A 14,243-nucleotide genomic window follows, 5' to 3' on the forward strand; every position below is an offset into this window, starting at 1 on the left:
GAGCTGTCCTGACCGGTGAGTCTTTTTTAAATTAAACCAAATATGCTTTTATGCATCTTTGCTAAAATCTGGGTAAAAGATTGAAAGGAATGTGAGTCTTATTCAGTACATTTAGTTATTGCTTGCTTTTCTAAAATCTACCAACCTTGCCAGCAGGCATGCTAGCGAAAATAGTTAGCCAAGCTAACTTCTTTAACTTGATTGACAGCCTGAAATGGCTTCTTGGTAGCTAGTTATGAGGTTAGGAACCTATCTGGACTAGGTAAAAGCCAACTTCATAAAATTGCTAGGTGGCTAGTAGTATTACAGAGAAACCAAAAATCTGAGGGGGTCAYGTTCCCCTGTGCCCCCTATGGGCATGACGCCTCCGTGCTGAGTCACAGAGAGAAGACCAGGTTAGAACTGGACTCTGAAACATCATCACCAGCTCAATTGAATTAGGATGAAGATGCCATTTCCTCTATTCTTCATTATCCATCAGAGAAGTGATCCACACAGACAGAAGTTTCTCATAGCATAACATCATAATGCATACAACCACAGCCAATTTACCAGAGGAAAAGAACACATGATATTCTGACGGAAAAAGCACAGTTCAGTTTAGGCTTGGATTCTATGACATGTCTGGCAGAATGGGTCGTGGTTTGGAATGTGCGTGTCTGTGTGTGCGTGTTTGGTTTGCTTCCAGTTTTCCAGCCTGTTTTGACAAGAGAGCACCTGACCACAGAGGAAGCTGGGAAATGGGGTGTCCATGTTTGATCTCTGTGTGTGGTATGTATCTATCTGGACTGTGTCCCAAACCGCGCTGTATACCCTTTATAGCGCACTACTTTTGACCAGAACCATATGGGCCCTGCTATATCAACAAGATCTCACAGTTTTACCTGTTTGACTTCAGATTCCGACGTTTGTTCACTGTTTCTCCAAACGTTACATTTTGAAGTTTCTCCAAACGTCAAATTTCGACGGTTAAGTTTGGGATAGGGTTACAACAGAAATAACTTGACAGTTAAGTTTAGGCATTCATTCTAAATGGTAAGTTAAGGGTTAAGGTTTGGGATAGGGTAAAAAAAAGAAGAGAGAGAAAAAAGCAGGGGGATTGAACACGTGACCCTCGGAGAGCCAGAGCTTGCGGCTTACGCCCATCCCGCACCCAAATAGTTGAATTCACAAGGCACAATTTCAAAATGTGGTTGAGCATCAACAGTTTATCTCGTATTATGTAAGTCACAGAGAGTCACTCAATAGCCCATGTCAGCAAAAAAACATTTGAGATTGTAAGTTAGCATTGCGTCCAGCTATCTAAACTTGTAGTAATCATGGCTGAATTACCGACCGGGGGGCCCCCATTGATTTTGGTAGTCACTCTCACTCAGATATCATATTCAAAACTGCAAACATTTCACTCTACCCTTTGGCAAAAAGCAGTAGAATTGCATGAAGTTTGTTATAAAATTGCTAAATTTTATCTCTGCCCCATGGCAAAATTTGTAGATTTGCAGCAAACTTGCTTTAAAAYGGCAACATTTTCTCTATGCCACTTGGCAAAATGGGTAGAATTGCAGGAAATGAACTGTAAAACTTTACATTTTGCTTAGGGCCCCCAAAAGGCTAGGGCCGGCTCTGACTGCATGTGTGCGTATGGATGTGGGTACGCAGACCCGCGAACCACTGCAGTCCCCCATGATGAGTTCAGATTTTGTGGCCTCCACCTCCATCAAAGTTCCCTGAGTTAGACTGTTGAGTTAGACTGCCTGAGTTAGACTGCCTGAGTTGGACTGCCTGAGGTGGACTGCCTGAGTTGGACTGCCTGAGTTGGACTGCCTGAGTTAGACTGCCTGAGTTGGACTGCCTGCAGTTGGACTGCCTGAGTTGGGACTGCCTGAGTTGGACTGCCTGAGTTGGACTGCCTGAGTTAGACTGCCTGAGTTAGACTGCCTGAGTTAGACTGCCTGAGTTGACTGCCTGATTGGACTTGCCTGAGTTGGACTGCCTGAGTTGGACTGCCTGAGGTAGACTGCCTGAGGTAGACTGCCTGAGTTGGACTGCCTGAGTTGGACTGCCTGAGTTGGACTGCCTGAGTTAGACTGCCTGAGGTAGACTGCCTGAGTGCCAGCACATGCGCACACAGATACACACACTCAGATCTCAAAGATATGTAGTTATTGGATTAATGTGCGGGAAGCATAATCCCTGGCGTCTATGAACCCAGTAACATAAAGCTCTCATTACTCTGTGTGTGTGTGTGTGTGTATGTATGTTTATACAACTGGTGGGTCTAATCCTGGATGCGGATTGGTTAAAACCGCATTCCAGCCGGTGTCTATTCCACAAGTTACCACAGGCTAAAGCTATGAGCTTAAAATGCATATTTACTCTGTTCCATCTGACTGCGTAATCCACTGTCTCATCAGCCCAGGCAGGGAAGTTATAAACTTGATCTCCACTATAAAAAGCGATTTTYTTTCGACTAACATCTCGTTTTCAACAGCGGAGATTTGTAAAAACCCTACTGTCTCTCCGACATTTGCAACATTGTTTCAATATTCAAATTCGATCTCCAACTGTTCCATAGTAATGAACGTGTCGGGATTCGGGACGAGAGAGAGGCAGGCAGCGTTTCTCCCCCAGTCGAAATCATGAATCAAATGGCATCATTTTTATGGACATAAACAAAGAAAAGTCATTGAAAAAAGGCCAAACGAAACTAAGTGCAGCTAGTTTGCAGTCATTCCAGCTTCAGTTTAAAGTTATTGTGTTAGCTGTGTTGTTGGCTAGCTCCTCTGAACAACCGTGTCCTAACGAGAGAGCACATTTTCTATGCCAGGAGAAATCATGCCTCATTAGCTCATTGTTATGTATCCAAAGAAATGTCACTCGAAAACAGCTTAAAGAAATGCAGCTACTGTTGTTATTCTGTCTGCACTGTTTGACGTGACTGTAAGTTAGCCACAGTTGGCTAGCTAGCAACAAGGGATAAGAACGTTGCCAGCCAGTATGGCAATGGAACATTTAGAACGAGCGACTGGGTCGCGTCCATAGATACAGAACAAAAAGACTGAACGACTGGGTCGCGTCTCTGGCAACCGAACCAATAGAACGAACGACCAGCCGGCTTGGGTAGCAACCCTAGATTTGTTTCGGAACTATATCTTGTGGAAGGATGAAATAGTATGAATAAATTMATCAAAATAATATTTTKTTAATGAAAATATGTCAATCATTGTTTGAATACGTTGGTAACCCATTGTATAAAAGTGATAATGTCCTTGAAGCCGGTGTTTGGAGGATATATGGGCATGGTTTGCCCGGCCCGAGACGAACACACCTGTGCAAATATATCCTCCAAACACCGGCTTCTCTGGCATTATCACTTAAGTATATCAGGGTTGGGCTCAATTCAGAATTTTGGAAAAGACTAAAAATGTTTAGATTTTTTTTWWAATTTKWATTAAATTGGCCACACACCACAGGAAGTAGAATTGAGTGCAATTAAAATAAATTCCACTCAGTCACAGAACATGAATTTCATTGAATCTGACAGATCACCCTTCCACATACCAAATAATTTATCCCTTTTCTCTGGAAACAATGTTCATATACTCTTTTGAGAATAGCCAATTATATTTCCATCAACCATTTAATTTGTTTGGCTTCTTTTTGAATGGCTCAGGGTTCACCTGAGGGTTAAACTAATGCATTCTGGGAAACGTAGTATTTCCCCCATATTGAACTAAATTTAAGTGATTAATGAAATATAATAACTTTGAATATTCGCATACAGGTTTTGTTTTCCTTGGGACAGTGGATAGCCTTGCGGTTAAGAGTGTCGGGCCAGTAACCAAAAAGTTGCTGGTTCAAATCCACGAGCCAACTAGGTGAAAAATCTATCAATGTGCTCTTCAGCAAAGCACTTAACCTTAATTGCTCCTGTAAGTCACTCTGGATAAAAGTGTCTGCTAAATGACTAATTGATAGTCGTGGATTTAATGTMATTTTTGATGTTTTATGTACAAAACTGATATTTGTATAGACTACACCTAATATAGAAAAGAAGGCGTTTGAATTTCATTTAATTTCACTTAATTCCATTGTATTTCCTTTAATTCCTGTATCCTGTTTACTACTTCAATTCAAGAAATCTAAACTAAATTCTGAATTAAGCCCTACCCTGTGGTGTGTGTGTGCGTGTGTGAGAGGGTTGAGGAGGCTAATTACGTCAGGGCATTCTGAGGGTCCCGTGAGCTCGTCAATCATTAGCAGCACAGACATGTTTTAGCACTCAGTCCACCCCAGTCACACATGCACACAGACACTACATACTGTACCCCATGAAAGCCTATGAATGAGTCGATGCCTGAATCACCCCTTTAGGTTTTATGTAAAAGTATTGATTCAGATTCCAACAGAAGACTGGCTGCTTTAAAGGGAGCATAACTCAAAACACACAATGTATTTTACCCAACCACTCTCTGTCCTATACAATTACCTATGTGTCAAATTGGTGTTTGGTATAAATCCAATGTGAACTCTTGTGAGTGAGCTGTTGAATAGACACAGATGTTACCTCAGTGTGTGTGTGTGTGTGTGTGTGTGTGTGTGTGTGTGTGTGTGTGTGTGTGTGTGTGTGTACATACCTCTGTTTCCCTCTGATATCTTTTCCATGCTTGATAGAAAGACTAACAGCTGCATTTTTGTGAAATGTCTCACCATTGTGTGTGTGTGTGTGTGTGTGTGTATTCCTGGGAGAGTCATAAAGCACAAAGTGGCATTATACTGAGCGACTGCCAGACGTTAAATGACATGTCAGGATGGGCACACATCACTACAGGGAGTCATAGATACATACACACACACACACACATACACACGCGCGCACACACACGTCTCCTGTGGAGTGATGAGACAGGTAGTGAGCTTCAAATGCCCCCCCCCCCAAAACCAGACCTACTGCTGAGTGATAAATGAGACAAATACACCACAGACAGGTACCTCTATCTTTCGTTCTATCTTTCCGTCTCTTCCTCTCTCTGGATATTTTCCACTCTCTGTCTAGATCCATACTTTCTTTCAGTCTCACTATATCTCTGACAGTCTGTCCGTACTATAAAACACTGTACCTTTAATTTCCCAAACAGTGATACATATTATGCCTTTTGCACACATCCCTTTAACTTTCCTGCAAATAACATTCCATTAATGATAGGCCCTACTTTTTAAAGGCCAGACTCTGGAGTGTGATAAAGAGGAAGGTGCTATACCAATTACCAGCTTACATAAAGCATACGTCTACGCAGTTCAAATAAAACCTGCGTCTTTACAGTTTAGTGTGTGTGTGTGTGAGAGTGTGAGTAAACTGACTCAATAAATCAGCATTGGATTGATTTATGGTTTATAAGGCCAGGCCTGACACAAGTGTGCCATTGAGGCACACGTACACACACGCTCAAGAGATTCCTAGCCAAACGTGTAATGCTAAATCAACAGATTGTTATTGGGGTTGAAGTGTTTTATATATGAGAGATGAGTGAAACGGACGTTGTTTTAACATTAGGGAAGCCTCTCGGCCCCCCATGCAACAGTATCCTCTAGTCAATGGACCACTGCTACAATGGAAAGAGTCAACTGAGAGGAGAGGAGAGAGACTTCTGTTACCTACAGCTTTGTGCATACTGCTAATATGTTTGATATGGGTATATTTCACTACACTTACAATGGAAGGAGCTCTCTCTCTCTCTCTCTCTCTCTCTTCTCTCCTCTCTTCTCTCTCTCTCTTTCTCGTTCTCTTTTTCTCGTCTTTTCGCTCTCTCTCTCTTCCTCTTCTCTCTCTCTTCTCTCTCTCTCTCTTCTCTCTCGTCTCTCTCGTCTCTCTCTACATTTCTCTCGTGATTTTGTGGAATTGCAGTAATCCACTCTCCTGTGGTTGTGTGTACATGTATAATAGAAAGCACATGACTCCATGGTGGTGTCCCATCCCCTCCTAACCATAACCCTTCAAATGCTCTGTTCAGGTGGGTCACGGTACGGTCTGAGGAATACTGGGTGCACATGGATCGGGCACGCAACATGGGATCACAGAGATAGATACCATGAACATGTCTACCAACCTCAGACCAGGTTGGGCCATAATTCACGCCATTGAATTACTTTAGAGTTGTAAATCTTTCATTCTTTACCTCAGAGACCAGGCTGATAACCCAGTGTCTGGTAATGCAGGGGCCAACGTGTCAGTAATAGATTGGGTTGTCGTCTTTCAGACATGCACATGGATGTTAGAGCTACCCTAGTACTGTGTGCAATTAGAAGACGCACTTCTGAGCTATATTGTTCAAGTCACACAATAGACTTTTAACTGATATCCACCAAACTGTGTGTGTGTAGTGTTGCAGGTCCAGCAGACGTCGTAGTGTCTTCCATCAGAGGAGTCTAGCCAGGATAGGGGTCCTAGCTGGACCTAGCAGCAGACCGCACATTCTTTAGTCGGCTTCTGCACTGCCTGATGCTGAGACGAATCAGAACCAGACAGCACTGTTAGACTAATGGAGCACACACAAAATAGCGATGCGCTGGTTAACTCATAAGCCGCAGTCTCCGCGGTTATATCTGCGGGGCGGGCGAGTTTAGGGTCATGAAATACTGTGTGGATGAAGGGCAGTTGGGTGGCGGGCGGGTTGAATAAAGAGAAAACAATGTACCAATAATAATAATAATAATAAGCTACAGACAACAGACAACATGGAAAGCRGAAATACACAGCTAGGGATTATGTTCACAAATCTGATTGGCCTTTAGCCATGTCTTCATGTTTTTTGTGAAAGTGTGATAGGTGGTGCAGTTATGTGTGTCTGATGGCAGTGTATTCCAGACATGGGAAGCTCTCGCAGAGAAAGCGGATTTACTAAAGGTGCTTTTTCTTAAGGGAACTATACAGTCACCTCTCATTGCAGACCTTGTGGATCTGCTGCCATATGTTTGGGTTTTCTGTTTAACAAAAATACTGAGTGGAGGGGGAGCCAGGCCATTGATGAACATTTTCTTGTTTGCTTATGGCCTTATACAGCTCGTTGAGTGCGGTCTTAGTGCCAGCATCGGTTTGTAGTGGTAAATAGACAGCTACGAAAAATATAGATGAAAACTCTCTTGACAAATACAGCTTATCATGAGATACTCTACCTCAGGCGAGCAAAACCTTGAGACTTCCTTAATATTAGATTTCCTGCACCAGCTGTTATTTACAAATAGACACAGACCGCCACCCCTTGTCTTACCGGAGGCAGCTGTTATATCTTGCCGATGCACCGAAAACCCAGTATGTTATCCATGTCGTTGTTCAGCCATGACTCGGTGAAACATAAGATATTACAGTTTTTAATGTCCCGTCCATTTTATTATCCAATGATTGCACGTTGGTTAATAGGACTGATGGTAGAGGCAGATTACCCACTCGCCTTCGGATCCTTACAAGACACCCAGACCTTACTGGATTAAGCGTACATTTTCGTTAACTGTAATTTCGTTAGTTATGCTCCAACTTTCCCTCCATCTTGTGCCAACATCAATTCTTTTCATGTCTTGGTTCCAATAGTTAATCTTTTTTTCTAAGAGATTGTCAGTTGGATATGCTCTCTGCAAGATTTTGATATCTTCCCTATCACAAAAACATCATGGAAATCATCAACAAACACGTTTGTTGTCACGTGTTTGTTGTCACTTATTAAGCATCCTAAGTATTTCATATTTTTGTGGTCCAAATGATTGCTGTAAATACTGTAGTGATATATTTATTTTTTCCTATTGCCATTATTTGGTATCATTATTTCCTATTGCCATACTGTAACCTGTTATATTTGGGTCCTGTCTAATTCTTTCTGCAAGCGGTTCAATTGCCAGTGCAAACAGGAGTGGGGTGAGGGAACATCCCTGTCTTGTGCCCCTTTCTAAAGCGATTTTATCAGATAATGTATTATTTGTTTATATTTTTGTTTTAGGACAGTTATATAACATTTTTATTAAATCTATTATTTTATCTGGAAAGTTGAATGGTACCAAAGTTTTGAATAGAGAAGGCCATTCAAGGCAGTCAAAAGCCTTTTTGGCATCAACAGTCATTATTGATCAATCTATGTCTTGTTTCTTTGCGTATTGTATTAAACTGAAACATGTTCTTGGATTTGTTTGTAAGTGTCTATTTTTAATAAACCCTGTTTGATTGCTATGTATCAAATCTGGGAACACTTTTGATATTCTATTGCTTATAAGCTTAGTTATTATTTTATTGTCACAATTGGGGGTCTATAATATGGGTCTATATTCAGAAGGGGACTCTCCAGATTTTCCTAGTTTTAGTATAACTGAAATAACTGTTTGATACATGGAACTAGGAAGCACTGATATGAGTGACATGTTTGTTGTCATTTGTGTAAATAGACATGGTCCCAAAATGTTGAACAGAATTTTATGGGAAAGCCATCCATTCCATGACACATCTTTTGAACATCAACATTTTAACAGTCTAATATATACATTTCATACAGTATATGCAATCGTAATAATAATCATTTAAAATGCATTTCAAAAGAACAGAATGGCATATTTTGAGTTGAAATATATTACTGTGATTTGAGTGTTGCGAGCTCACGTTGGGAGCGGTTGGAATCATGGTAATTCTGCCAAAAAGTTATATTTTGAAATAGAGTTCAGAGGTTAAGAGTCTTTCTAATACTATATAGACATCAAAATGTTTACCTGCCTCTGTGTCATTTTCAAGCTGCGCTGTTCATCAGATTCTTGATATACAATTTAACAATTGATAATATTCTCACCCATCGTTTAAAGACTTGTCTTTTGGCTAAACCCCCTAAAAACATTCAGGAAAACAGCTAACTTCATGCATTTTAACACATTTTGCCATGGGGCAGAGAGAAAAATGTACAGTTTTATAATACTGTTGTACACATTTTGTCATGAGGCTGAGAGACAATTGTACAGTTTGAAAGCTAATTTCCTGCAAATCTACACATTTTCATGGGCCATCAGTTACGCAGGCTGATTGCCAGTGAGTGATTTGCGGTGAATGAGGGGCAGGGGRAAAAAAATGTATGTCCTCTTAAAACTACTCATAACACAAATTTGGTTTGTGATATTAAGATTCTAACAATGATAGTGTGTTATATAGACATATTTAGTAAAAGTCAAGGACGGGGAGGGACATGACTTTAAAAAAGTACATTTGTTTTGAGTCAACATGATTCTCTCGGCTCTCCTAGTGTTAACACATATCAGCCTCATTATAAACACGTCACAACCACTGCAAAGAAACACTGTCTAGTCTTACTCAACTCAACTATGGTGATGTCACAGTTTACATAGAGGTCACCATGCTATATTTAAGCAATACGTATATTTAAGATCCTATAAGTCGCTCTGGATAAGAGCGTCTGCTAAATGACCAAAGTGTAAACGTAAGAAGTGGTACAGTCACTGTTGACTTGACTTCAGGAGGCAGCAGAGGGAGGGGGCCGATATGCATAGCGCCTGTTGCTATGGCAATCTGTAAACGGTGGAGTGTGTTATACAGGACAGGTCGTCACCTAGGTGTGAATTAGTTGATATTGTGTTGGTTGGAGACTCATTTCCCCCATTTTCCCTCAGTCTCTGGAACATTCCCAAGCAGTGTACAGCAAGAAGATTTACCACAGACAAGCAAAACAGAACAGCCCAATTCTTGGTATGAAGGGTTTTGTTCTAGCCCAACTCTCACACACCTGATTTCACTAATCAAGGACTTGGTGATTATAATCTATCCATCTATACTCACATTAAAAGGTTGGATGGAAACCTGGTTAGTGACTGGGATGTTTGCCAAAGAAGCTGTTGCCCGCCGGTGCCAGACTGCCTTCCCCTACAGGGTTTCCTGAGCTGATTAGCAGGGGCAGAGAGACCCTCTCATTACACCAACCACAGATGAAAATGAGAGCAAAATGAGGCCCATTACCACAAGAGCATGACTAATATCCTTTAGCAGACCCTTGATACACCCACATACATACACACATACTGTATACGTATGCGCACAGCCACAGACATAAAATCATGTGCACACCCACACATACAAAGACACATATACGTACACACACAACCAACATATACGTACACACCCACGACACACACACACACACACACACACACACACACACCACACACACCACACACCACACACACACACACACACCACCACACCACACACACACACACACACACACACACACACACACACACACACACACACACGGTACATAAAAGCGATGAAGGGAAGGAGGTAATAAAGTCTGGCTCTATTAAAGTGACCCTGATCTCAGGCCTCTCTCTGTGGGGGGTGTCTGAGTCTCTATACACTGTGACTTTGTGTGTGTGTGTGTGTGTGTGTCTAGACCTCTAATCATCTATGATGTCATTAGTGCTAAACGCTACACTGGCTCTGTCTCATGCCCGATGCCTTTGGCCAGTCTGGACTGGTCTTCTCTTCCTCTCTCCATTCTTCTCTTCTCATCATGTTCTGTCGATTCTCTTGTCTCATCCTTTTTCATATTTGTCGTCATCTCTTCTCTTCTCTCTTATAGTCAAATCTTTTCTCCTTATTTTCTACTCTTACTCTACTCTCTCCAGGTACTTCTCTCTCGGTTGCAAGATTCTAGTAACTTCCCAGATTTTCCAGAAATCCTGGTCGGATTCCTGATATCCTGCTTATCCCTCCTGATTTTGGGAATCTGCCAACTAAGAATTCTAGAAAATCTGGGAATTTGGGGAAAGTTACTGGAATTTTGCAACCCTCTCTCATCCCTTCTTTCCTCTCTGTCTTCTCCTCTCCTCTCTTCTTTATCCCTTCACCTCTCTCTTCGCTCTTGTCCACCCTCTCCCCCATCTTTCATCCCTTCTCTTCCCCTGTGCTCTTCACTTCCTGCTTTCTCTTCTACCTTTCCCCTCGTCGGTCTGCTTGGTGATTTATAGACCTGTGACAGGCAGATGGGGGAAGAGAGGGGGAGGGGGGGGGGAATGCGGCAGGCGCGTTTGAAGGAGTAATATAAAATACACCTGGCCCATCCAGGCCCTCCCTCTGTACACAGAAACAAAGAGAGAGAGAGAGGGATGATGGGATGATGGGCAGTAGGGGAGAGGCATAGGGAGGGAGGTGGTGAGAGGTGGGGTGGGCCGAGGTGGATTGGGTCACCTCGTGTTTCCTTTCAGGATGGCTTTTATGGCGTAACTTCAAACACTGAACGCCCCCCACCTCCCCTCCCTCCCTCTCTCCCAGGCTATTGTGCGTGGCCAAGCGGACAGTAATTGGCTATTCTTTCATGGGTCTGATTTCCGTACTCTCCCTCCCACAGGAAGAGGCCCTTTCGCTGCCCCTTTGTGTGTGTGTGTGTGTGTGTGTGTGTGTGTGTGTGTGTGTGTGTGTGTGTGTGTGTGTGTGTGTGTGTCACACACACACATGGAGAGAGGCACAGTTTGGAGCATGACATGTTAATGCTATACACCAGGACACAATGGAAATGACACAGAGAAGTGAAGTGCTGCATAACTCTACACCTTAACACGGCTCTAAACATACTAGAGAGAGAAGGAAAAGGGAGGCCTAGAGAGAGAGGGAGAGGCCTAGAGAGAGAGGGAGAGGCCTAGAGAGAGCACTTGGAGGCTCTGAGTCAGTGAAAGACACACTGAGGCCATGAGCGCATGAGATTGACGCTTCAAATAGACCTCTCTCGGGCCAAAGTGGGCTCGTACCTCTTTGAAGTTCACCTTCAGTCCTGCTTTCTTCCGCTTTCGGCCTTTTCCAACGCTCGGACTGAGACCAATCCATTTTGCTACCTGCCCAGGGAGAGGGAGGGAGAGAGGGATGAGAGAAGGAGAGAGGGAGAAATGACGAGAGATGGCAAGGGGGAGGGAGAGAACGAGATAGAGGATAAAGAGAGAGGGAGAGGGTAAGTGAGAGAGAGGGAGGGAGGGAAGGGCAGAGAGGGATGGAAGGAGATAAACAGAGAGAGAGAGAGAGAGGTCAGGGCAAAAACAGCACACATCTAATACGAGTAAGTAACTACAGTATAAACAGACTTTCGGCACACATTCCATTGCTTACACTGTCTCGCACACACACTCATTGCAGGGCTTGCAGGGCGATCATTTAGATGCATTTTGGGACCCTTYAACTTGGCTGTGCGAGCTGCACATTCTACCTGGTCACCATGAATTAAAACATCATATTTTTGGGGCAGATAAAAAACAGGATTTTGTTTAACAGCAAAGTGCATTATCCTCATGATTCCTGTAATAAAATGGTCTGCCCTGCCGCTGTGCCCGCCTGCTACATTGGGGCTGGCTGCTGTAATGAGCAAATCTCTCACACTCTCTCCCCCCTCGTGTAACCCCTCGTGATTGTATAACATTTCAAAATGSAAAAACAAAACCATTTTGGAAGCAACTAGTTATCCATATTAAAGAGAGGAGGGTCTCAGCTTTCTGTAGGTATCGTCTTTATTTCTCAATGATCATCATTGATCTCAAAGCACACTTTTTTTACAATCAAGATATGTGATATGGCTTTGAAACACAGAGTGCGCGACATTGCGCATCGGCCATCGCGGGTGCACTAGGCCTCATTGCAATTCTTACATTTACTGTTAGATTAATACACGTCGACTAGCAGTAGGTGTTATATTAAGAGTTAGCGATCTAGCTAATGTCTTTCGAGTTTCCACTTCCTCATGTGGTGAATTAGCGCCAACTGAATTAGGCCTATATATAATATTAGTGCCCATAAAAATGAAAGCAAGTTCATTTCTATTGAACAAAAAAAAATGGACAATTCTGGAGCCCTATTTTGACAGTAAAATATAACAAAAGTTCATTGTAAACCAAAAATTCACGACAATCACTGGATTACGTTGCAAATCAAAATATTTGGAATCACGCATTCGCTCTTGGCCATGTTGGAGTAACAACGTATTTATTGAATAACACCTATTACAACTTCTTAATCAAACATTGTATACTTTATAATGACTTTATAAGACGATGATCGAAATTCATTTGATTGTGTGACGCCGTGAAAAACAAKATCTGTGTGCCACCAAATCATGGGCTGGTGCCATCCACTGGAAAAGTTAGTGGCACCAGTGCCACCAGGGGAATATGTGAGTCTGGACTGGAGCCCTGTATAGACACACACACACGGCTGCTCGCACGCAAGCCCCAACAGCGAGTCAAGCGGTGAAGGTAGAGACAGACAGCGAGACGTCCTTGCCACGACAATAACAGTCCCTACAGAGTGTGTTCATGGCTATACTACCAAAACGCCGTAGACAAGCACCCTAAATACAGCTTTATCTATCAATAGCTCATATTGCATGCGCACACAGACACACAGACACATATACACACAGACACATATACACACGCACATTTTTTAGTCAGGTCTGTTATTTCGTCTTTCCGTCAGTAAGGAATGCTCTGCCTGTAAGATACGGATAAAAAGACAGTGCTTCCCCACTTTCGCAACAGATGTATGCACGGAGAAAGGCGGCGATAGAGAGTGAGAGAGTGAGAGAAGGAGAGTGAGAAAGGCTGCAACAGAGAGAGGCAGCATAAACTGAGCTGAGAGGGAGAGAGAGTGAGAATGTTCCTCAAATAGCTGAGGAAACAACTCCAAATCTCGGTGAGCTCCTCAAAAGCAGGCGTAAAAGAAAGACGGGCAGAAAGAGAGCATAGATACGAGGGAAGAGAGAGAGAGAGACAAGTGGGGGGAAAAGAGAGAGGGGGGGTGAGATGTGTTACTCTCCGCTTTGACTTCTTCACCAGTGAAGTCTGTGTCCGTATGGGGCGGGCGGCCTCTCCCTTCACACAGCACTGAACGAAAGAGGAAGAGGGAATGTGAGTGAACCAGTGAGCGAAGAAGAGAGGAGAGAGAGAGAGAGAGATGAGAGAAGAGGAAGAGAGAGAGAGAGAGAGAGATCTGAACAGGAGAAAAAAAGGACACTTTGAGCCGAAGGCCCAAGAGACGAGAGGGAGAGCGACGAGTAGGGAAGGGACGGTAGGCAGAGAGGAGGGCGGAAGGAGATGGGGAGGAGAGAGCGGGGAGGAGGAGATGGGAGAGAAGAAATGAAGGGGGGAGTAACAGTCACTCTCGTTTCCCTTCTGGATCGGGAAATCTCACGGTCTTGACTTGTGAAAGGATGATAGAAAAGGAG

The 14,243-nt window shown here is 43.1% G+C and overlaps 1 protein-coding gene across 2 annotated transcripts in view; it reads right to left on the reverse strand.

Annotated features, from left to right (window-relative positions):
• aopep (aminopeptidase O (putative)) overlaps positions 1-14,243 on the reverse strand; it is a 111,743-nt gene that overhangs the window by 29,039 nt on the left and 68,461 nt on the right. For both annotated transcript variants that reach the window (XR_002878689.2, XM_024001931.2), the window contains exon 12: positions 11,785-11,868. Coding sequence is in view for 1 of the 2 variants with exons in the window: in XM_024001931.2 (XP_023857699.1) it covers positions 11,785-11,868 (84 nt within the window). In the remaining variant the exon portion in view is untranslated. The remainder of the gene's footprint in view (positions 1-11,784; positions 11,869-14,243) is intronic.

This window comes from Salvelinus sp. IW2-2015, linkage group LG15, assembly GCF_002910315.2.
Source record: "Salvelinus sp. IW2-2015 linkage group LG15, ASM291031v2, whole genome shotgun sequence".
NCBI classification, from domain to species: Eukaryota; Metazoa; Chordata; class Actinopteri; order Salmoniformes; family Salmonidae; genus Salvelinus; species Salvelinus sp. IW2-2015.